Source organism: Parasteatoda tepidariorum, chromosome 1, assembly GCF_043381705.1.
Source record: "Parasteatoda tepidariorum isolate YZ-2023 chromosome 1, CAS_Ptep_4.0, whole genome shotgun sequence".
In the NCBI taxonomy this organism is placed as follows: Eukaryota; Metazoa; Arthropoda; class Arachnida; order Araneae; family Theridiidae; genus Parasteatoda; species Parasteatoda tepidariorum.
The window spans coordinates 41,816,565-41,843,016 of NC_092204.1; the positions used below are offsets into that span (position 1 = coordinate 41,816,565).

General features: G+C 29.9%; 1 protein-coding gene across 2 annotated transcripts in view; it reads left to right on the plus strand.

Annotated features, from left to right (window-relative positions):
• Window positions 1–26,452, plus strand: part of LOC107436142 (protein turtle homolog B) — a 409,568-nt gene that overhangs the window by 376,112 nt on the left and 7,004 nt on the right. Inside the window, exons 11-13 of one of the 2 annotated variants that reach the window (XM_071179194.1) lie at window positions 402–496; window positions 21,674–21,816; window positions 25,530–25,791. In XM_071179194.1, the coding sequence (XP_071035295.1) occupies window positions 402–496; window positions 21,674–21,816; window positions 25,530–25,763 (472 nt within the window). In that variant the 3' untranslated portion in view covers window positions 25,764–25,791. The remainder of the gene's footprint in view (window positions 1–401; window positions 497–21,673; window positions 21,817–25,529; window positions 25,792–26,452) is intronic. The other variant, XM_071179196.1, reaches the window with a different exon arrangement.

The following is a 26,452-nucleotide window of genomic DNA, read 5'->3' on the forward strand; positions in this document are numbered from 1 at the left end:
ATCACAACCTAACTCCGATGGTCATTACCTAACGAAAAATCAAGATCCAATGTCCTGTTTTTTTTTGTTTTAAACATTTTCGAAACCTTGCTGCAAGTTGCAAATGGTAAAAAAAACCTATCGTTTTGTATTTCTGGTTTTTGAACCAAAGAAAATGCAAACGGTTTTAAAACTGAAAAGGTAAAAAGTGTTCTTTATTGTAAACTCTACCGTTAGTTGGAAAGACAGGGTGCTGTCGGTCTTATACTGCAGTTTTCAGACGAAAATTTTAACGGGGAATTTATTTAAAAAAATCTATCAAAATCTGTTTTTTATATATAGTCTGTTTCCTGTCAAAGAATATAAACTTTAATATTATATCAAGATGAAAACAAAAATATTAAAATTTTTATTATTTATAGGACAGGGACACCACTTCGACAAGATTCTGATGATCGACGAGAAATATTATCAACAGCCTTAGAAACTGAAGATAAATGTCCGGACGTTATTCCCGGTAAGAAATATTGTTGTAATATTTGCGATCAATCATAAATAACCCTCCATCTGTCATATTTTGCGTGTTTCTTACTTTTTTTGTACTCTTACACAAAGTTTAAAAGAAAGATTAATTAGAGTTTTTCTTTTTTTTTTTACATTTCAGGTGTTTTATTTTAGCTACTGCTAATAGTTTTAGAAATTTGATTATATTACTTGGACAACCTTAAAAATGACTAACACAACTTTGATTTCTTCATCTCAATAAGAAACATCTCAATAAAAAAACAAATGCAAATTAAAAAAAGTCATTGCATAATTGATAAAAATAATACAATATCAATAGCCAGAAACATTGGATAAATTACATGCACATGACTTAATTATATGTATACATGTTGAAAAAAAATAAAAGATTAAAAATAAAAAAAAAACTTTAGGATATTGCAAAACAAATATTAAAAATATTAAAATTCCGAAGCAAAATTGTCTTGTAAGGCGAAACCATAATTGGCGAAAGTGTAAATAATTTTTTTAAATAATACCGTAGTTTAGTTCATTTGCTTATAACTCAGAAAAACTAAATGTGGCCATAAATATAGTGCGAATTTTATTTGATAAAAATAAAGAACCTACGTGTTTTATGTATTCATAAACACAAGGAAAAGAAAACAATAATTTTTTTCTTTCCCTATTTTTCATTCTAATAAAAATTTGAGTTCGAATACTCCATGCAATACTCCATAAATACTTGAATTCGAATATTTCCAAAAATGCCTAGACTAGAATTTTTATTTATTTTAAGTAAAAGGAGTTGCAAAAATTACGAGCCGTTTCCAACTGCTCATAAATCTTAAACATTGAATAAACATTGATATCTTTAACATTGAAAAAAAAGAAATATAAAAATTATAGAGGAGAACTCAAAACGCATGAAAATAATTATGAAAGTAATATTCATGAAATAATAGTAATGTAGTAATGCATTAGTATTGAACTAACAAAAATAATAATTGTCTCCAGCATACTCAATATCTAAAAGTTATCCTAAACGGATTTAGTATTTTCAGTTTATACCTTGAGTAAACAGGTATGGTCAAAACTACCAGAATATGGTTAAAGTTACCATGTGTCTGGCTCTATGGGAACACCAAAAAGCTAAGTAAATTTTTCTGGAGAGCTTTGGTAATGATTGTTGTTAAATTAACTATAAAATAGAGTGTTACAACATGTGATAAAAATTCGTAAGTAAGGCAAAATTTGATAATTTCATTATTATTTCATTATCAAGGGATAAAAATCATTTATTTGATTAAATTTGATTTTTAGTTTAAAATTTTTCCCTAAATGTTCGGTAATTAAAACTATAATTTTGGAAATTTGAATTTTCTGTGAATCTTTACCATATGTTTGGAAAAAATTACCAAGTGAATGTTTTAAATACCCTATACCTGTACTTTCGTTTCATTGTGGAAATTATAGTTTCCTCTACCAAAAATATCATTTCCATACAGCACGGTAATTTTACCAGAGTCTTTTTTCTCTATGTAGTATACCAAAACTTAGATATTTACGCAATTGAAAACTTACATATTTGAGCAATAACTTACATAGAAGAAACTTCTCATGGCATCACGGAGATAGTACTATATGGCTACTGCATTTCTGGTAAAAAGAATATCTTAATGATTAAGTATACGATATTTAAGTCATTCAGTTGATAATTATTTTATTTGTATGTTAACGATTTACCGAAATTCGGGTATTCAAACTTAGTTCTTATTACCACACATTTAGTAATAAATACAAAGCTGAAAATGAGATTTTACCGAATAATTGACCTTTGTGGCATACACTAAAGCATCACCATAAAATTATCTCATTTTACCGCACTTACCAAACTTTATCACACATTATACAAACATATTTTATTTTAAATTTTACCAGATTCATAACCATCGGTAATAATTTCGAAGCTTTTTGGTGTTCCCACAGTTTTGATCATACTTTTTTTTCTCGATGTATATATTCAAACATATGTCCATTCATTTCTTTTAAGAATATTTTTTATAAATATTAAAATTATATGTAAAATTAACATTTATAGAGTAAGGAAAAAATAAAATAAAACAAAGATAATAACAAAGTATTAGTTAAATAACAAATAATGCAGTTTTTTCGCCTAAACAAAATTAAAATAATAATTTTTAGCTTCTACTTATTACCTTTTCCAAAACTATTATAAATAGAGACTCTCTGCAAGAAAATTTAAGATTATAATATTATATCAGACGAATTCAGTAGATTTAGGTTATTGCATTTTTAAAGTTATACATTTAAACCAGTGAAAATAAATGAATAATAACATCAATTGCTCTCTTTTACTGTAATCAAAAGTCCAGTTTGGATATCCTGGGGAAAAAATAAACTTTCATATTTTATTCCTTTTGAATGTCCCTTTACTGGTTCCTTTCTCGAACAAAATTGCAGTTACGGACCATTTAAAGCCGCCTAACAATCTTTGAAGTTGAAAGATATAAAAATCTTTTCGACCAGTTTTCTGCCAAAAACTCGAAAGATGCAAAGCGAAAAAAAAAAGAATGTTCTTTTTCTTATGATACCTCTGATGTTTTATACATGAATTTATATTTTTTAAGAGTTGCATTGCTTTTGAATTTCATTATCATTTTTACCAATCTCGTTTGATTCCAAAAAAGTTTGAATACGAGATTTCCTTTTTTTTTCTTACTATCTAAAGTAAAAGAAATGTAGCCAGTTTTGAAGAAAAAAAATGCAAATATGTATTCTACTCCCTGCATTTTTCATCTGAATTTCACCGCCTTGTTGTATAATGAAGGTATTTTTCTTTTATAAAAATCAAAGCTTGCGAAAATTATTTTTGCGGTGCCCGATGATTCTTTTAGTGATAAAAATGTATATTATTATCATATCATTGTAACAAATGACCTAAACGAAGAAAGACAATTTATTTTTACCATTGCGAAAATTTATACTTTGAAAGGTCTAATTTGAATAAACATATAAATATAAATATATATATTGAAATTATAATAACTTTATTTTTGCTACTAGTGAATATTTTTTAATGATAAAATTTTGTTACAAGTAATTATAAAAATTAGTATTTAATTCAACAATTCATAAATAATTTGCATCGAGTTTTATAAAAATAATTAAATATTTTATTTGAAATTACTCTTGTGATTATCAATAAATAATTTTGTTTATGTCTTTTAGCTTTCGGTTTTCGTAATTTAGTGGTAAAGTTCAGGTTGTCATAAAAGCTTTTTTCATGTGCCAATTTGTTATTTATTTCATCGGTAAGTAGCCATTTATTCGTGTAGTGGATAAAGGCCAAGTCTGCCATGGTTTCGATCGCTGTTCGAGTACCTGTGCTGAAAATTGAGTGTTTGACTAAATATAATTTTTACCGATTATAATTGAATAAATAACATTTCCTTCAGAGGTTCAAATTCTCCCTAATAAAATATATCCATCTGTTTCAGAGCAGGAAAAAAGATTAATGTCTAAAAGTTTGGATGTAATTTTCAGAATTTTACTTCTTTTTTTCTGTACATCTCCTGAGTATCCAGTGAATATTTCCCTTTAAATAAAAATGCGTTTCAGTAATTATTATTATTATATAATAATAATAAAAATATACATTTTATTTGAAACTCCAGCTGGCATTTCTGCAACTATAATTGATGGGGAAGTGTTGACAATGAAGATTGATCCTTCTCAGCTGACCTGCCAATTATAAGGACGCTATACCTCGCGAAAAACTTTTCATCGCAAATTCTATTCCTTCTCCATAATTAATTTAAAATTTAAAGTCACGAAAAAGTAAATTCAGGCGATGCTAGTGTAAACCATGAAGTTTAAAAGACTAAAAATAAATTTTCAAATTATCAAAATGAAAAAACAATTTATGAGTAGATAACTTAGGATTACGGAATGAAGAAGTTCTCTCCCTATAATTTGTTTGCATTTTGATATTTTAATTTCCTTCAGCAATTGAAACTTCATGGCCTAATCAAGGATTACATGAGCTCACTTTTCACGTATTTTAAATTTTAAATTAATTATGGAGGCGAAATGCGATTTAAGTTTCCTCCTCAGTATGGCTTCCTGTTGAATATGTTGTCCAAATTTGTTATGCTTATGGATTTTTTAGGTGCATTGTATTCTCAGTTGTCAAACTCGAATTATATGCCCTTTGTGGTCCTTGAATATTGGAGGATAATACAAAACTTATCTGTCAGGGGAAAGAACATTGTTTTACGATGTATCCTTGGGTATTGTTGAATCCATGGCAATGAAATTGTCGATTTGCTGATGAAAAAGAACGCTTCGATTTAGCAAACATCTTGGAACATTAAAACAAACTGTCAAAAATACCATGCTTGAGGAGTTCAAAACGAACCGCACTCTTAGAACAATTCTAAAATATTAAAAAGACAAATTAAGAAGATTTAGCAAAATTTTCGTTAGTTTTCGTAAGTTCCCGTAATTAAGATTTTAAATAATTGCGCATGCGTCGACTCGGCTGAAATGCGCATACACCCGTGAAAAAATATCAAAATGAAGATAAGAAATTTCGCAGCAATCTGTAAATTAAAAACGCTAACATAGTGGAATATCATTTTTACTTTGACTACTAAATCAAAACAAAAATTTACAATGGGCGCAGACGATCTCTTCGTTCAACTACCTGTTATAATATCCCACGATTCATTTCTAAATTTCATCAATATATTTCTTCGAATTCGCATTCCATGTCCATGGAAGTTCGAAGGTAGGCTTAAACAGGAAACAACATTTAACAGCTATAAACAACGTGCTTGTAGTTTTGCTTTTGTAGTGTTAATCACGGCAGCACAACGTAGAGATAACGTAGCATCTAAATACACGAGAGCATGAGCAGTTGATTCAAATCTTAAGTACGGGTACGTACTGAAGCTAAAGTAAACGTGCAAAATCTCCCTATTATCTCTAGGCTCAAAATTGCCCAGACATACAGGGTCTTTATAATTAAAGTTCCATTTTTAAATGGCTATAAAAATAAAACTACCCGACCAAATGTCATCAAACTTGGTAAATGTCTGTAAAAAGTCCTGGGATTTTAGTTCCCACAAAAAAAAAAAAAAAGTAAAAAATTCACCACCAGCGGAGAATGGCGCTGTATGCAATAGTGTTAAGCAAATGCGAAATATGCAAATTTGTTTTACACGTCATGTGACTTTGCAGTTATAAAAGTGAGGCGCCTTGTCTGAGCTGTCAGTGTTCTGAGTCGACAATGTCTGTTACCATGCAAGACCGTGGTTTGCTCGTGAAATGTTACTATGAATGCGACAGCAATGAACGGAGGGCTTTACAAAAGTTCCGTATTGTAAGAGGAAAACGCCGAGGTCCAATGACACCTCAAGGTTTACGGCAAATTTACGATAAAAACCGTGTAAAACAAATTTACATATTTCACATTTGTTTAACACTATTGCATACAGCGCCATTCTCCGCTGGTGGTAAATTTTTGAATTTTTTTTTTTTTTTGTTGCGGGAACTAAAATCCCATGACCTCTTCTAGACATTTACCAAGTTTGATGACATTTGGTCGGGTAGTTTTATTTTTATAGCCATTTCAAAGTTGAACTTTAATTATAAAGACCCTGTAAAATGGTGACTGAAATACGGGTCGCCATAGGCCATGACTGTCTCCCAAAACACTTGCCCTGTATCCGCATAGTTTCAAGTCTTATCTACAATCTGTGTAATCTGAGACGGTTCATAGATAGTGCTGATCATAGATATTGCATAGATCTCGTTGACCACAAATGGGTGGCCAGGGTCCTTTTGGATTCATAAACTAGCGCTGCAGTTGCTTTTCTCTTGTTTTTAATGTTTTCTTTTTCTCTTTATGTTTATTCTCCATGGAACTTTGAATTTTTCGCTTAAGTTGTCTTTTAAACGCCATTAAAATCTAGAAAGAAAAATTATAAACATTTTCAGACTATAGTGATTCAAACATAGCCAGCTAATAATGTAGTAAAGATTTTAAAGAGTTTTAATTTCATCAAAAGAAATAAATTTTAAACCATTGGTGGAAATGAGATTTAAAACTTTCTCGACACATTGTGCGTTGCTTCTTTTTGCATTGCCTATTTTCCAAATTTAAAGATTCAAAGAAGTTTCGTTGTGATCGACAATAGAATAATTGAATAAAATTGAACCGTGTACAAGTTTAAAATCTTATTCCTTTTAAGTTATTAAATGAACTAAACTTTTATCAATCTGTATTTATCGGAGGATTTTCTAAAGCCCTTCCGGCTATAAAATTGAAATTTTCGAAAGGAAATACATAAAACAAATTTTACAAAGTTGACAGGTTCTGCGGCTACTATTTTGAATATAGAAAATGCAATTTTGAAGAAAATTCTCTTACTCATTGATGTGTAAAATTAAATCTTCGAAAAACTTGGTTTGGGAAAAATGGTTTTCGGAATCACATTTGTATTTGTTTTTATTTCTTGAAATTATTTATTTTAAATTTTTTTCTTAATGTTTAGATTTTTTTTTCTATTTTTCATATTTTAAACCAGTCTAATAGAATAGTATTAAACAAATAATCTCCAAACAAAAATTCCCAAGAGCTTATTTGTCATAATTTCTATACACGCCTTTTAATATCGCTAAGCAATTTAAAAAAAACAACTTAGATATAAATGCGATTAAATCAGTTTAACTTAAATTTCCACATTTATGTTAAAAAATATCAGTACATTTAGGCACATAAAGAATATAATTTTCTTAGTGAAATGAATTGTTAGCCTTGAGATAATTCCAATTTGCCTCTCTACATACCACATCTCCGATCAAGGTTCATTTCACCCTGCCAAAGGATGGGAGTTTATCCATTCAGTACTTTCTCAGATCGTGTTTTATTGGTTCGGAACCCCCCTTAACCATTATCTAAAAAATTTTTCAAATAAACTTTAACTTCTCTGTCTTCTTCTTTCAAGGCACTACTGCCAATTGCAGTCCTAAGTCGTCCCAAGTAGTATTTGCCAACTAGTCTGATTTTCGTCCTGGCTCGAAGTTGCCCGAATGCTGCTTGAAAGTAGGCTAGGAGAATTACAGAGGAAAAATCGGACTTTCTTTCTGGCGTCAAATGCCTGTTGTCATACCTCGCGTAAATGAAGAGAAAGCGAAATGGGGTACTGGTGCTGAGACTATGTGCTTAAAGCCATGATCTGCATTCCAATCTAAATTGTGATAGGGTAGTATGTACATGTGCCAGTATTGCTTTTGCATGTATCATTATTGATCATGAATTACAGACTTTTGCCAATAGGTCGTTAGTGTAGTTTTAGTGCGACGTTAACATCCAAACAAATTTAATATTTTCTCACGAGAATTGTATTTTAAATTGATAAAATGACTACGATGCTATGTATCTGCTTCATAACTAAAAAGAAATAAATGCAATAGACTCATATTTTTCATAATTTTTAAATTATGAATAACATATTTTATTAAAAGAAAGAAAACGTAATACCAAAATAGAGATTAAAATTTAAGGAAAACGTGAATGAACATCTAATGAACATTTAAAATTTAAAATAAGTAACATGCTGGGAGTAAGTGACATGAGTGTATGAAACACTAATGCAGAAATATCATTAAACTTAACTTACGAAGAAAAAATACAAAACTGGTCTTAAAAAAATTAATGACATTTCTCTGCAACAAAGTACTGATTAAATTACATTGAAAGTTTAAAAATTACCGTGCCAATCACTATAATTTTATCTTATTCTGTTATAAATTTATGAAAGTGTGCTACATGAAATGCAAATTAAAATTATCAGAATTACAATATGCAATTACACCGAAGAAAGTAAGGAGAGGGTTTTCTCACTCTAAATAAATATGTATTTATAGATTTGCTTCTTAAACCGTAAAATAAAATATTAGTAATGATTACATAATATTTTTTTAATGGCGGGCACTTGGGATGTATTGTCCCATTGGCCAGGAGTGCTAGAACTGCTACTCTCTTTTCGTTACCCAGTGGGCACCTGTGGCGAAGCCACGGCCATGGAGCAGCGCCGCCCATTTCACACAACCACAAACCCGTTTATAGGGCGGGTCACATTCACACAATCACACACAAAGGAGAAAGGACGTAGAGAACACAGAGAGAAAGAAACATCCATTCCCTTGATCGGGATTCGAACCCGCAACCATCGGCTCCGCAGTCAGGCACGCTAACCACTCGGCCACATAGTCGGCTGATTACATAATATAATGCAATGTATTAGGATGCTTTGCTTAACTTCTTATTTTACTAGACCATTTAATTCGTCTATCAGCTGTTATTCAAAGGAAAAAAAATCGAGTTTCTTGTTTTACTACTGTTATCTACTCAATTAAATGCATCCAAAATGCTGATGTAAATATTTGTTTTAATTTCTGTTTAAAATTCCACAATATATAACATAAATTCAAGAGATTTTTTTTAAATATTATAAACTATTTCTATTCTAAGGCTAAGTAAGTCGTACCTTTTATAGAATTTAAACTGAACATTGAAACAATCTACTTTATTTCGTAATATTTTATTTAATTTCAAATTTACCTTTAACTTAAATATACCATCACATTATTTTAAAAATATTTTGTTATAAACGCCCACTCCAACAGACTTCGATATTTAAAGAGAATTTTTCCTAATTTAAGATGAGAGATTTGTCTTACTTCAATGTCAGGCAAGTTTTGTAACTCTCCTTTTTCATATTGCAGTTAAAACACACGCTTTAATATTCTATTCATAACTTTTGAAATATTTTTCGCCAATTTCTTTTGGTATTCTTTGCTTTATTTTTTGCTATTACAAATGCATATAAGTTTTTTAATGTTTATGTAAATAGCTGAAACCTGTTATCATTAATTATTTTAGAGATTTTCATTGAATACGTTCGTGCGTTAATCTCTGGTCTTTAATCGGATCAGAAGCTTATTTGCATGAAAAAAAATGATGTTTATAAAACCCTTCTCTTTGTTTTATTTGTTTTGGAACAAAATAAGAGGAATAAAACGATGAATTGGAATCATTAATCTCTATCAAAGGTTCAGTTTTCAAAGTTCGCTTTTGTTTCAAGATTCAAGCCGTGAAGCTGTTCGCTTTTGCTCACATTATAACACTTATTGATTATTTTTTTTTATTCTTTTTGACATCCAAAGTTTTATCGTCTGCTTTATTTTTTTCTTTCTTTTTCGGACACTAAATTGAATTTTGGAATGCGAACCGAAGTGAAGGGAGGAAAAGAAAGAATGATCACATCGTTTCTCAGAATATGGAAATGAGGATTGGCTAAGAATCAAGAAGTCGTTGGCTCAGAGAGTGGTTTTTTTTTCTATGTGCACTTCGGCTTTAATGGAACAGAATTTTTAAACGATAGCAGCAAGAATATTTGAGCTTTAATTCTTTTTACTGCCTCTCAACGCTAAGGTGAAGGAACGACTCATCAGTATTTGATATGCAAAATATTATTTAACCGTACCTATCAGAAAGGAATTGGAAACTATTTTTATTTGAATAGTCCTTGTAGCTTTGCTATAATGGTTCTCTATAAAAAAATATATATTTAAGACCAGCTCAATTTCAAATTTAATTTTTTACAAATTATGTAATTATTAATTAAATATGTGATTTTTTAAAATACCCTATATTTACTGATAAAATCATCTTGAAATTTTTAGATCTAAATATGTCAAACATTTATTCTCCAATCTTGAAATAAGCTGGGCGTCTCATTTTTTTAGTTGTACTGACGTAGTGATTACTATCGTAAGAAAACTAAATAAGTTCCTCCTACTTAGCACACATTAAAAATAAGTAAATTTTACAATACAAAAAGTACGAACAGTTTTTGTGCGTTATTCATGTGAATGTATTCAACTTTATATTCTGTAACATTTTAGTGAAGTTAAAAATTTCACATGAACTTAGAAATCTTACGGACTTGCTACAAGTAGAATTGGACTATCGCCTCGATATATCATGCAGGATACAAAAATTTCTCGAAGAAACTTATCTTTGGGCAGAGAAAACAGCATTGAGGAAGTGGTAAAAACTTCTATCTCATAAATTTCATGTATTAATGGATGTCAAAGCTACTTAAATTATATGAAAACCTGTGTTCTTGCTCAGTTTAGTGAGAAATATACAAAAAAAAATGAGAAACATATTAAACAAAACAGTCTTAAAATATGGGAACTGGGGAATATATTAAATTGCCGTTATACATACCTTACACGTAAATATGTATGAATCAAATATTCTAGTTAATATGTAAGTAACTGGTATTTTACCTTTTCTTAGTAAACAGTAAATCTGAAATCTAAAAGGTAATATCACTAATAACGTGGGCCTATATATTGATGACTTATTTAAGAGAATTGTGAAAAATGAGAAAATGTCAATGCCAAGTCCTCTATAATCACCTTGAACTTACTTATTTTATCATTTTATAACGCACATTTATCATTTTCTTAAGACAAGTTTTAAGAAATAATAGTAAAATTAAAATTCTTTTAAAATTTAAATCAAAAAAGTGCCTGGGTTTGAGATCGAAAAGTTATGCACCTAAGTAAAATAGAGTAAAATATGAATTAACGATATATATATATATATATATAATATCCGGAATAATATAATATCAGGACAACAACCCCGATATTTTGGTGGATTTATTAGCCAAGAAAACAGAAATAATGAGGCCATGTTGCGTGCACAAGCTTTTATTTAGTAATCGATGGTGAAGCTGAAATCTCATCCCCNTATATATATATATAATATCTGGATCTTATCCGTAAGCATTAAATTGTATTTTCGAAAAAATTGATTTTGCTACAAAACGAGAGATATTGGTGGAATTCCTTCTAAAGAAATTCCGGAAGCTTAAAAATGTTTTTGAAAGTATAAGCTGTTGTGCATTTATTTTTTTTTATTAGTAATTTTCTTTATTTCGAAAGGAATGCGAACCTGTGATGCCTTGAAATATTTTAGAGTCACGCATTGAATGTTTCCTCAACAACCGAGTACATTAACGTAAATCTCAAATTAAATTCGAAATGGCGGCAAAGAATCTATTCACATTCCCAGCAACTAAGTGACACCAAACGATAACGCTTTTCGATATCACATTCAAAATGCATTGTTAAATCTGTTAGTTGGCAACAGTGTATTCTTGTTTTGATTGTTTCTGTGAACGCCAAGAGTGAGAGAAAAGTTGCAGGGAAAATATATTCAGTATAGGTAACAAAAGATACTGTCGACGGGATCTTCTGTAGTTTCCAATAATTATATATTCGGCGAGGAAAGAGCTTTTCTTTAATAAGAAAGTTAGCGAGAATATTCTTTCGCTTTGTGTCATCGATTTTCGATTACGATATTTTAAAATTCTTCGGAATCTTTTCGGCTTTCTCACGGAGAAAATGAGTTCAATGGTATTCGAACTGTGGATTAAATGACTTCAAAATCGTTTGCTTGGAAGGCGAAAGAAGAATTTGGAATGTGGTTTGAATGAGTACACAATAAACTTTGCTTTGAAGATGAAACAAAGAAAGGCTTGAAATGATCAGATTTCCACTTCATGAATATGAATACTTCTGAATTTGAATTAAATATTCTTATCCAGAATGCCATCGAGAAATTCAAGATAATCTCGAACTCACGATTTAATGCTTCGTATAATTATCGTTAATTGCTTCAATGAACATGACGTGTTCTTTATTATGACTTTAAAATAACGCAATTTAATAAGAAGATTAAATGTATAAAATCTCTGTTATATTAATATTTTGTACTACTTTTAGTTTAAATTGTTTCCTCAGTACTTCAGAATAGAATTAAAATGCACTATGAACTTTTGTAATAGGATTGAATAGAAAATGTACCGCCATTTTTTAACAACAATTTAAATACTGTAAGCTATAGTATCTCATGATTTATGCAGCAAGAGCAATACTACATTATTCGAAATCGGTAAATTAATTATACAGTCATAATAACGGTACTCATCAAGATTAACTGCTGGATCAAAATATTCAATCTGGTCACTTACTAAGCCTTATTACATGAGTATTCACGGTAAAAAATTCCTTGTCAAATTACTGTATAAAATACTGGCAATTTAGGTGCATCATCCGTAAAATCTGATTTCACCGTAAAATATTATACTGTAATTTTTATATTAATATTTATTTAATTCCAGTAATATAGTTATTTTTTGGTAATTATTGCTACAAAAATTATGGGGTATCAGCTCCTTTTTTGTTCCGCAACTTGCTTCTATGAAAACAGATTTTACGGTAAAAAGTAGTGACACCCTGAGAATATACTCCTGAAAGCACCTAACAGAAAGCACCAACCTGAAAACACCATTACCTGTTACACCATTGCTGTTACACCATTCCTCCCACGTCGATCTTGAAGGAAACGAGATTGCGGACACTTAGGCTAAAGCTGGTGCTTTTGAGGCCTCTGTGCCGACGGCACCCCTCACCTTTTTGGAAATCTTCTCAAAAATAAAACACAAAAACAAGACCACTTGGAATGTCTCCCCAAAGCATCCATGATATCAGTGTTTTCGACCTGGAGGCACCCTGGCCCAAGGTTTCAATAGACAGGAGCATACTTTTCTTGCCCGCTTTCGAAGTGGTCACCTTAAATCAATGAAAATTTCGGAAGGATCCAAGAACTTTGAAATTTGTACCAACTGTTATTCAGACCAGGGTTCGCCTCACCACATCGTCTCCTGTCTGGGGCTCACCAAACAGGATTTAGCAGTTGAGCCATTGACGGTGTTGGATTTTTTGAGGGTGTATATCGTCATGAACCTGGTCTAGCACTGCTTGCCAATGGGGGCGTGCAACAACAACAAACAACACCATTCCTGAAGTAGAAAATACCGCTTTAGTAAGTTAAGAGAAATAAAATCACGTGTCGCAAACAGCCAACCATAAAGTGTCTACTTTCCAATCTGATGACTCAAAGTTAGGTGAACTGAAAATGAGGAAATCAGCTTTCTGCTTATTTTGTATGGTCCCGCGCATGACATGAGGATTCATGTACAAGTGAGGCTATGGAGTCTTTAAACCGGAATTATGAACTCATTTCTGTATTTTACAACAAACTTTGAACATTAATCTTGACATAGCTCTTTTTAACGAATTAGAGATAATACATTTTTAAGCAGAGGAACTTTGTTTTTATTATCAGGTGTAAAGACATTTATTATAAAAAAATGTGTTCTTTTTCCTCGAATTTCATTTTGAACTACTGTTTATGGTTAATTTATTTTTGATTAACGCGAATTACAATTTTATTAATTTAAAATTAATTTGAGAAATATTATCAATTTTACATTGGATAGAATTCCGTGTTGATGCTGAATATGCCTGCACGTCAAAATGTCTAATGCAGAATTCAAAATAATTAGCTATTAGTTTAAAATGTTATTATTCTTAAATAAACCAATGTATTTTTTTTAAAAAGAAAGACAGAGCAACAAAGATATTATTTTTTCATTTGTCATTACTGTAAACTGAAAAAGTATTTTTATACAAAACCTCTTCAAGACAAACAATATTTGGAAAAAAAAATTTTTTTCGTGAGAAATGTTAATTATAAACTTAACTAATTTTCATACTTCGTTAAAACTAATTAATTTACAAAAACTATTTTAACTCGTACTTCGTATGTTTACGCAACCCATGGGATCTAAGCGTTATTCTCTTTTATTTCACATGACAATTTACATCTTTTCAAAAATATTTTTATAACTTTTTCGCATAACGCTTAGCATAGTTTTATAGCTCTTTTCTAATGTTTAATTATTTTGGCAGAGAAGGAGCATTTTCATGTTTTTCCTCTCTTTTTTTCTCTAGTAAAGTGCAGCTTAGCATGAGAAGTTTTAATTTCTTAATTTAACTAGTTAAAAGAATTCAATATAGCATATACTGTTATTAACTTTTACAAAAAAAAATTTAGAAGCACTTTATTTAATGAAAATAATCAAGTTACGCAAAGAGCAAACACGTACCATAATTTAAAAAAAAAATTTATTTTAAATATCTAATTCGTTTTTAATGTATATTATAGCGTTAGAAAAATTTAAAGCTGTAAAGTATAACCTAACTGCTCTCTTGTTTAAATGTAGTATTTTTATTTAATTATAAATATATCTCAGTAGAAGATTAAATCTGGTTTAAAACTATTAATGAAAATAAAAAAGATATAAGTCGGAGTTAACTTTTTAATTTTTAAAATCATCTTGTTTGCTTCTTATTTTATATTTAATATGTTAATATTTTCACTGACTACGAATTCCAGACCAGCATCCAACGAAATTATGTTTTTAGGCATATAAAGAAAATATAGCAACGATCTATAACATTAGATAAAATATATTCTTCTAAATTATATTACACTAAATTATTTGAAAAATTTTTCCAATTTGCTTTTCTACGAAGTTTTATATTATAATTAATATCAGTAACTAAGCTAAGAAAAAATATTTCAACTTTCGTTCTTTTACGACATAATCATCTTTTCGCCATGTTGGCAACATGTAACACTGAAATTGACCAGCTACCAGTTCCTTTTGTTAAAACAAATAAATAAATAAAACCATATTCTGACAAAAATCATTAATCTCAATGGAAGCCTTAAATAACTTGGTGTTGCAATTTATAACTATAAATTGGTTGACATTATTTAGGCAGGTGACTAAGACTCAAAAGCTACATTGCACTGCATGCCCAAACATTTAAAAATTCTGATGCAGCGCATGATTTTTACCCTTAATTGTAAGACTTGGCTTGTAAATATTTAATCAGAGATACTTTTAAATGACTACGCCTCCTTTAATTTTAACGAAAGTCACCAAGATGCTAAATGGGGAGTATAAACGGTATCAAGGGAGAAAAAAAAAGTACTGTTATTCTTTTAATCAAAACAACTTCAATAAGAAGCCTTGCATCAGAAAGTTTCAGGGTTCGAATCCCGGGTAAGGCAGGGATGTTCTTTCCTTCTCTGTACTATCTGTCCTTACTGTGGGAGCAACGTTGGCCCACATAATATGTTGCCCCTGAAAGAGAGGCCAACAAATCTGCCCTATAAATGCCTGAATTGCCAAAATTGTTAACACAGGGGGGAATTAGGAAGGAAAAAAAATCAATAATGCTTAAAAATGCTTAATATAACGCTTAAAATAATGTTTAATATTTAATGCTTAAAGTAATGCTTACTTCTTATATTTGCTTATATTTGTGCATTTAACAAACAATTTATATGTGACAGCATTATTGTTTGTAAGTATAGCGCAGGCACTAAAAATATGACATTCAAAATGTAGCTAACTGAGAGAAAATTGTAAGCAAATTGCAAAGCCCAAAATTCCTTGTTTTTAGCTAGAAATTTTATTATTATTTTTAGGTGCATTCCAGGTGCTTATTTTTGTGATTCTTTTGATATTTATGTACTTCGAATGATTATTTAAAATTTGCAACCTTTAACATACTCTCTGTTTTCTTAAATATTTCAAAGGTATTTACGGATTTTTTTTTCGTATTGGCATTTTAATCGATTATAGAACTAATCTAAAATTAATTACTCTCATCACTATCAATAATGAATTCTCTTATAGGCAGGAGGTTATTTAAAAGAAAACGTTACGATGCTGATAAATCATTAGAAAATATTCCAAAAGTTATAAAATTTCACTTTATTAATCTTTTTACATGGTGGAAATTAAACCCTTTTAGTAACAGATTTTCGTGTAAAATGAGAGGCAATCTTTCGATGCATAATTAAATAAAAACAATAATAGCATTTTCAGTCTCCGCTCTATGGGGAATTAAGTCATAAAATTTCATTATGCAAATAAGCAAACATTATGAAGAAGATAATAAAAGGCAAGGTCATATTGGGCCCTAGAGATGAATGAAAACACATACTAAACTTGTAGTACTAAAAAACTCTTAATTGATAATATTCGCGCTCGTTAAACACAACTTTAATTGAATATTTTAATAACTAATGCCCGCTTTTTGAAGTTAACGTTGTTCGCGGAGGAAGTATTTGTACGTGATGCATAGATAAGTAAAATCAAATAACCAACCTTTCTAAGAAATTATTGAAGACAGTTTTTACTACCAAGTATATTATTTTGGTCTCTAATGATTTCGAGAAAAAAAATATGGGATAAAAAAGTGAATTAACTAATTACTGCTAATTACATACGACTAACAAGAAGACTAACTTACATGTATTATTAAAATTAACTTTTTGTGCAACAAAGATTAGTGCTTTTTTCTTTCGGTTGATAATTGATGACGCTAGATGATTCCATAAAAATCGTTATCAGCAGTATTATATTAAAGGGAGATGTATGAGGAAGCTTAGATTATGTTATGCATTAAAAATAAGAGTTATCCAAAAAAAACTCCCTGGAAGATATTCAAAACTATCAATATTATTAAGAGTATGAGTGGATTTTTTAATTAATGTTAAAGTAAAAAAAATAAACTGTAAGTTCATTGTCTTAAAAAAAATTAATGCAAAACAAAGCATATTTTTTAATTATTTAATGTAATTTATTTCGAAAATTCAATAATTATATGTAGGAAACTGATACAACGTAATTTCTTATGAAATCCGCATTTTATAACGGAATAAACAATACATTTTGAAATTTAATTATTAACTATTCTCTTAGTACTGATAGAATACTAATTGCAATTGAAATTACTCACAATGTTTGCATATAAATATATTTACAATTTCTTAACTAGCTATTAAATAGTAAGTAATAAAAATAATGAGTGAGTTTTCTGACTTGGAGCTTTTGGTTAGCGTATCAAAATAACCTGACCACTACCATTCGAAAATAGTTAAGAGAAAGTTCAATTGGTTTGAATTTTAGGAGAAGAGAGATATTCCATATTTTTTTTTTCTTTTCTTTATAACAAAAAAAACTTCTTTTTAAATAAAAATTTTGAAAATAAACTTTTGAATTTATTACAAATTATTTTATAATGAATCCCGGGCTGTATTTTTTATTGCAACTTTTTCAACAGAAGGAAAATTCATACTAAAGATGAATAAAAAAAATTAAGAGTCTGAATGATGCAGAGCGGTCAATTCAGACCCAAAAAGGATATTTTAACTTCCTAAAAATCATGAATTAATAGCATTATTCTCCAGGTTTTAATTTTTTCTGTTGTTAATTGCTTTTTTGAAGAATAATTAAAATAGTTTAAACAAAAATTTTGACTTCACAAGGAAGGTATAAAATGGGTTTTGAAAAGTTGGTAGTTAAATCATTGTTTACGTTTAATAAGTTGATATAATTTTGAGTACGCTGCCTCCAGTAGCTCCAACTCATTTTATTCCCTCATTATGTTTCAAACGTAAGAAAAAATAAAATAAGTTAAATTAATCATCATCTTTAAATGAATTTCTTTTTACCTAAAATTTTTTATTCCTTAAATGTAAACAAAATGCTTTACTCTGAGCTTCAATTCTGTATACTTATTTGGACTATGTTTAATTTTCTGAATTAAAACAGAAATTGATCATTTTCCCAATATAAAATGAAGATATTGAAATTCTATTCTTATAAAAATCTATCTTCAAAAAACAAGTTTTAAAAAGAAATAAATGTCTTTGTTTTTTTTCTCTCATGCAACATTCTAAAACTATAATTGGGAAAACTTTTCTTCAAAGAAAGAAATAACTTTTTTTATCAGTATACTACAACCATACTGTAACATTTTCTTTATTTTTAATAACAAAATTATGAATGTCCGAATAATTAATAACAGCTTAAAAACTAAAGTAAATTTTCTTCCTATAACTCCTTTTTATTTCAGTAACTGTAATCGTATCTGGACTTCTTGAACAAACGCAATATCACCATTTTCTGGAAGACAACGCCCTAAGTTAAGAGCTTTTAGTTATAATTTAGCTGAGAATTATACATCTGTGATTAATGTGATGAACAGTTGGCTCGGAAGATATGACCGTTACATTTCTCTTTGACGATGATAAAAGACTCCACTCCCTTTATAGCTCTCTCTCTCTCTTAGACAATCTCAAACATGCGCCAAGCCATCGTGAAGAAGTTATCTTCAGATTGTTAGTGATTTCGCTGTAACGGAGAAGAACATTCATAAACTTCTCTATGCGTTAATTTAAAATGCATAGAATAACAACGTATTTAAATTAGAGAATTATATTGTAAAATGAAAGTTCGACTATATTTAGCCAGGATATCCATAAACTTTCTTGTGTTAAACTTAATGTCCAAAAAGATAAATCAGTTTATTGTTCGTTTTAAAGAATAGAATGCATTATTGTTTTAGTCTTAACTGTATATCCCACGCAGAGAAGGATGTCACTTATACGTTAAATCGAACATTTGCTGAGTTATTGAGAAAAAGTTATTATCAGATTGTTAATGATTTCGCTATAATGGAAAAGAATATTTATAAGCTTCTATGATTATTTAAAATTATTATTACAGCAAAGTATTTAAATTAGAGTATTAAATTTTCAACTAAAAAATAGATTAAATTGAATCATCAGAAACAGAGAAAGATAGTAATAAACTTTTACAATATTTGCGTCATATTAAAAGCCTTAAGATAATTAAGTACTTAAGTTTTCATTTTTTCTTAAATTAGCGAAAGTATTTATTGAATAAGAAGTAATATTCAGATTATGAGGGATTTTACGATAATGGAGAAAAGAATATATAAACTTTTCTTTGGATTTTCTTAAATAACGATTTATTTAAATTAGAAAATAATAGTTAGGCTTTTGTATCAGAAACTGAATATTTATAAGTTTTCATGAATGTGTTTAACTAAATTACTCAAAAACTATAATAATTCGTCTTAAAATAATGAGAGAAATTATTTCATAATGTATATCATAAATGTAGAAAATAATAGTCATAATAAAATAATGAAAAACACTTATAATAAAGAACGTACAGTCAATACTTTTAAAAACGATATTGCTTTATTATGAGAGAAGTGCTCGCTATTTTCTTATATATATATAGTTATATATATATATATATATNTGTATATATATATATATGGACTTTAAAATTCGTTAAAGAATAAATTTTTACAAAACGATATACGTTGTGCTACTCTATGCATTATGTAAAGCCTAAGGAACTTTTTTAAGACAATGTATTCTAATGGCATTCCACTAGGGGGTCACAAGACAACGTTTGGTTAAAGGTCGGTTCATCACTCAGTCTCCATTTCAAGTCTGATTCAGTTTGATATTACAGATATTTTGTCTTTCCACCATTTTTGAATTCTAACAGAGTTGCTCTTTTTGAACTCATCACACATGGTATATCTATAGAACTTTTGATCTACTAATTTAATTCCAATATAATACAACATTTGCAAAAACTTTTGATCTGTGGCGTAACTACCACTACGAAAATTAAGCATCAATTCACTGGTATATTAGACATGCTAGCTCTTGATTCAATCATGAGGTACCTTTTGATAGATGAACTCTGGCATGGTCGATAACTCCCCACGTTGGTGACCTTCGGACATGATTTGAACACGCAGTAACGCCCACTTCTTTCTGGTAACGCCTACTTCGATGGATAGTCCTCATTGAACAGTTGACTTGCTACTTGTGTCTGCGACATTATCCACCTCCTTACGCTGTTGCTACTCAGTCTCGTCTCGATTAAACGCAACGTCTGCCTGCATACACTCGACTGTTAATGGCAACACAGGAACGACTACGACTGTGAAGTTAATACACCTCTCACATTCAGTCCTCAAAAACCCGGCGACCTTAAAACCAGCTCTCCTGCTCTTTCACAAGTGCAGCAACTAGTGGTATCCGTTCATCGAATTCTATTCTACGAAAATTAAAATTAATTCACTGGTATATAAGACTTGTTAACTTGATTCAATCACGAGGTTCCTTTTGATAGATGAAGGTTGCCATGGTCGATAACTCCGCCCCCACATATCTATAAATCTACCTATTATTTTTATCAAAGTATCAATCAACTTACTTTCTAAATATTTTTTACTACACACTTTAAATCAATTATTTATTATTTCCTTAAACTTAATGACTGTTATCTCACAAATAATGTCTCAAAACGAGTATCAGACAATTCTCGAATATGATATTGATTTTAACATGGGTCAAGCAGTATATTTTTATACACCGCGGAAAATATTTTTATATACAGAAAAAAAGGAAGAAAAAGACGGACTGCTCTGAATAACTTTCGATTTACTGATCGCATATTCACTTTCTAAGACTCAATCTTAATGGTTCAAGGGGGTAACCTCTAATATGCTAATTAATTAGTGCTGATGATATTTTTCAATTACTAAATTAGACACAAAACCGTACTTTCTCTGAAAAAACATACTTTTCTTTCGACGAATTCGGATTTCTGACTCCTAAAATATAAGGGATAGCCACAATCTGAAAAATATGGCCCCTATTGTTTGATCAGGAAAGCAATTGAAAGTTTTCGACCATTTTTTTTTATTATTTTATTTAATAATAATATTTAATTGTTAGGTATGCAATTTTTTACGTCATTTTAAAGTATGTATTATATATATATACGTATTATGTATATAAAACAACACTTTTGTATATGTATCATAAATATCACTTATTATTGTTAAGAAATTTCAGAAAAAAAGCACTTTAAATTTATTATAGTTTTCATGGAGTGCAAACAGGGCAGAACTTTGCATTTACTCTTTTTTAATTTGAAATAACTATGTTTCACTTTACCGTTAATACCTTTTCTGCGTGTGAGAAAAATCTGCAGAAATGGTGAATTTCAACAAACTTCAAAATAAGAATTTAAAAAAATTCCTCCTTGAATTTGTTATTAATTAACAAAAAATATTCTTATTTTTAAGTATCAAACTGATAAAATGAAAACTTAAAAAAAAAATGTCTCATCACTTCAAATGGCTAACGACTACTTTAACTTGTAAATATTGTGTTATAACAAACTTAATGAATATTATTTATCATCAAACTTAATGAATATTATTTTCTTATATGAATATTACTTTTTTCAAGGTGTAGAAATGACATCAGACTCTCTCAAAATTGGAGATATACACAAACCAGACAGACATGGAGACGGTTTACCATGGGAAACGAGATTGGTAAATGAAACCAATACAGCCTTCAGTAGTATGGATTATGCTCCCGGTAGCTGGGTACGTATTCACATTCATTAGTTTCACATTCATCACATTTAATATTTTTTTCATGATGAAATTTCAAGAAAAGCAGCGTTGCAAGAGCGCCACTGAAGAAGGCTAAGCTAGGAATGCTTAAAAATTCGTTTTCTTTTTGTGTCGTTAAACTTATTCTTAAATTTAATTTAGCTCGCAAATTTTTCGAGTTAATTGATATACAGCATTTTTCGTATATCTGGATCGAGAGTAGTTTCTAATAAAATTGTAAAAGAATTCTAAAAAGAGTTCAGAGAAATCTAAGAAATGTTTGAAGAATAGAAGAACTTTCGAAAATTTTTTTCTCTTTTTTTGTTTTTGTAGAAGGTGTTAAACTAATAGTATTTTGATTAACAAAATATTGTGCAAAAGTTTTAATAGACAAAAAAGAAAGTTTTTACAATTAGTTACGAAACTGAATGTACCTAGTCCCTGTTAGGAGAGTTTGCCTTCATTTGGAAAATAACATTCCCACGACCTCGAATTATATCACTAATTTTCAAATCTCGTTTAAGTTAGTATTAGCTCAATTTGATGAGTTTATCAAGAGTTCCCTATGACATTTTGAATCAACGCAAAGCTGCTTAAACCCATTTCGCCATACAGTCAAACACCTAAAACACTTTTAAAACATCTGTTAATATTAAATTAGGATAGCAAGCAACATACGTTTTTAAAAATCATTCGAAAGAAAATTCCAAATGGATCACTAATTATTATCTATTATTTTAAATAAAAAGAAAATAAAAATAAAAGGGAAAATTAATTGTTTACATAATATTGATTATTAATATTTGCATTTACAATTTTAAATATTCTCTTGCAATCTAGTATTCTACAATTGACTGATCTACTTTTTCATATATTTAACTAACATATTTGATTTGAACATTTTTCGGGAACAGAATTAATTAAATCCCTTTAGTTTATTTAATAAAAATCGTAATTGCCTTTATTTTTTAACATTAGCTATCGTTTCCCCGAAGTACCTTATATAATTCATTAAGAAAAACCATCGACAAAATTTATTTTCGGTTTTTTTTTTCATTCTCAGAGATAAATGAGGCTTTTTCTTTCCTTTTCCTTTCTTTTTTTATTTAAAAAAGATTAATACTTTTATTTCGGTTTCAGAACAAAATATTTATTTAAAAGGTTCGATAACAAAGATTTAAATTCTCGAAAATGAAATATTGTATTTACTTGCAATTTTGTTTTTTAACTTTCGGATTTGATACATCCAACGCTCCGTTGGATTTGTAAATTGTGCAAAAATGTTAAATTTTTATTTATAGTCCACATTTATTTCTTTTCGGAATGCTGAATGCAAACTGAGTAAAAATGTGTAACAAAACGAAAATAAACAAAAACACACGCAATGCTTGGGAAGAAATAAAAAAAGATAAAATCACAAAAACAAATCTTTTAAATGATTTTTGACTCATATTTCAACATTCTCTTATCTTTTAAAAGTTTTACGACGTGAAAGAAAATTGAAAACATATTGCTTTATAATGAACAACCAAAGCTAGAAAAAATAACTACAACTTCCAACATTCGTACCGGAAAACGTAAATAAATACTATCCCCCATCTTTATCTCATTTTTATTAGTTTTTATGGCAATAAACATTATCAAACACAGCTCTCAGAGGAAATGAAAAAATAGGGAAATTCGAAAACAAAAATCTAACTTTTAAGTCTGCTTGTGATAAGTACCGCGTCCGGCTCGTAAATTCTACTCTCGCTCCCAGAGTTTTTCTTTCTGTTTTTGTTCTATTTTTATTACTATTTTTGCCCTTATTTATTTATTTTGAGCCATTGGGTATTCTTTTTCATGCAACTGTGCCTTCCAGAAATGCTGCAAAAGACACTAGAACGACCATTTGGGGTGAATTATGCCAGTCGTGAATCGTCTCTTGTAAGATTCAACCACCTAAATCAACATCTTCTGGTAATTCTTTCGGGATTTAAACTGATATCCAGACTATTGTTCTGAGCGTACGAAAGGATTTGTGACTAACACCGCTTCACGGTATAGAACTTGACTGTGTTTTTGCCCCGCCTACTGCGAATTGTAAGATCAACGTTGTTATTGCTTTCTGCTCAACTCAAAGCTTGAAAAAAAAAGGAAAGCTAGAGTTGTGATCATATTTTGCTTAGAAGTTTCGGTATGTTATGTAGTTAAGAAAAAAATTGCTTGCAATCCATCTTTTATTCTACAGTTTTACTGCCTCTGTTCTCACTGGGGGAAAGTAAACATAAATGTTTTTCTAAATAACAACTGCTTCTTTTTTGTACAGGCATTTGCAATAGAGTCCAGGCATAAATCTAAATAAACAACTACATATGTAACGTAAGGAGTTGAATATTAATTCTTGGATATTAATTTTGTAGCATTGGCGAACTGCAAAAAATTACGCCTTTAACTTATAGATAATTTGCAGTTCAGCTAATTAACGTTAAAGAAAAAAACAGCAAAAAAATCGTAATATAATCACTGTTACCTTCTTGATTGTTTACTATTTTTCTAAGACAGATGAAATAATCACTTCTTCATTTTTTTCCTCCTATTATTATATTTTGCATTAATTCTCATGGCGTAAACAAAATGTTTAAGTGTGGCGTTAAGTTCCATCTGTTTTTTTTTTTCGCTCTTAAGTGGAATTCTTTATTATCAAGTCAATGACAAGAGAGGAAGAAAAAACCCAGATAATGCGTATCCCTATATTACTCCTGTTAGAGCGTCAAAGTCTGTAAGTACCTAATCTACCTCAAACTGTGCTTTACTTCCATCATAAAGACATTTATTGATATTAATGAATTTATTGATATTAATGAATTTATTGATATTAATGAATTTATTGATAATAATAAATATCTCTTAAATAATCTCTACGGATTCAGCCTAATACAAGCAGGGTAATTTCAGCTATATTTAGCTACCCTGCTTGTATTAGGCTCAACGTTCGTTTGCATCCTTTCCTGTAATATTTTAAGGTTCTGATAATGTCTGCTTGCTTCGCCTCAGCCAGCAACCTCTTGGTTTTCTGGCAAAAATCCGGCATGCAATTTTCTAGACCATCTCTGCCGATTTTTTAATATTCTTTCTTAATTTTATATATTGAGTCTGATCTGTCGGAAAAAATCTTTCTGATCTGAATTATTCCAATTCTGTTTTCTTCTCCTTTACTTCTCTAACAGTTCTATTGTTCTTTCTGTTAACAATTCTATCTGACATTCGTTTTCTTTCTCCAAAAACCCCATAGAATTTTCACAGAAAATCTAAATCAACATCTTCTGGTAATTCTTTCGAGATTTCAACTGACATTCAAACTTTTGATCTGAGAGTACATAAGCGTTTACGACTAATATCACTGAATGGTATAGAACTTGACTGTATTTTTGCCCCGCGCACTGCGAATTGTAAGATCAACGTCGTTATTACTTTCTTATAGCTCAAAGATTGAAAAAAGAAAGTTAATTTGTAATTATAGTTTGTTTAGAAGTTCTGGTGTCATGTTATGCGATTAAGAAAAAAATTGCGTGCAATCGATCTTTCATTCTGTAAAACTTTCACTTGGGAATTCCATACCTTAACTTTGAAATCCTATACCTTAATTTTGGATTGATTCTAAAATCATCTAAGTAACAATAAGTTGTAGAAGTTTCTAAAAAATGCTCGTCCTTTCTGATTAGGGTGTTCATCAGAGACCATTACTTAAGCAGGTGCCTTCTCCTTCTGTTCCTCAGATGCCAACAGGTCCTCTACAACCTTTAAGGGAGTACACTTCTCCAAATCAGCATCCACCAGTGCCCCTGCATACACTCTCACCAGTTTCAACGCCTACATCTGGAACGACAACACTTCGAGCTGAGTGGACGATCCCTCGAGCGACGAACAAACCAAAAAACAGACAGACAGACGTATGAAACAAAGTGGAAATTAACTTCTAATGAGGTATCTAAATGTTTCTGCTCACATAATGTCTATTCTGAAACCTTTTAATAATTAAACCTTCTTTTATGAATCAAAATAATTAAGCTATACAACCACAGAGATTCATATTGAGCTGATAAAAAATTACAATGTAACCTAATTTTTATTTATTGACTAACTAATAATGCTTGTGTTCGGCCGAAGATTTAGGAGAAATTTTTAAAAATAATGTTTAGATTTAGATGAGTGACATTTTTGTTGTTTTTTCATCCGTATTTGTGGCTTTTCTGGATAAGTTTTTTTTTCTAATTACGGCAGGCACTGAACTGTCCTTCTTCGCCTTAGAAGATGCCGGAAGTGTTGCTCATTTATCGTTACCCAGTGGGCACCTGTGAACCAAAGTCACGGAAGTGAGCAGCATTACCCACGCCACACTGCCACAAATACCCGTTCATAGGGTGGGCCACTTTCATACATACTCATATCGGAAGACAACACAGAGAGAGATAAACATCCATGCCCAGAGCGGGATTCAAACCCGCAGCCAGTGGCTTCTCAGTCAGGCACGCTAAACACTCGGCCACCTGGGGGGCTCAGGATAAGTTGTAAAATACAAATTTTAGTAACAAATCAATAATTAATCTGAAAAATGGTAACTTATTGGAAAAAAGAATTTGACGTG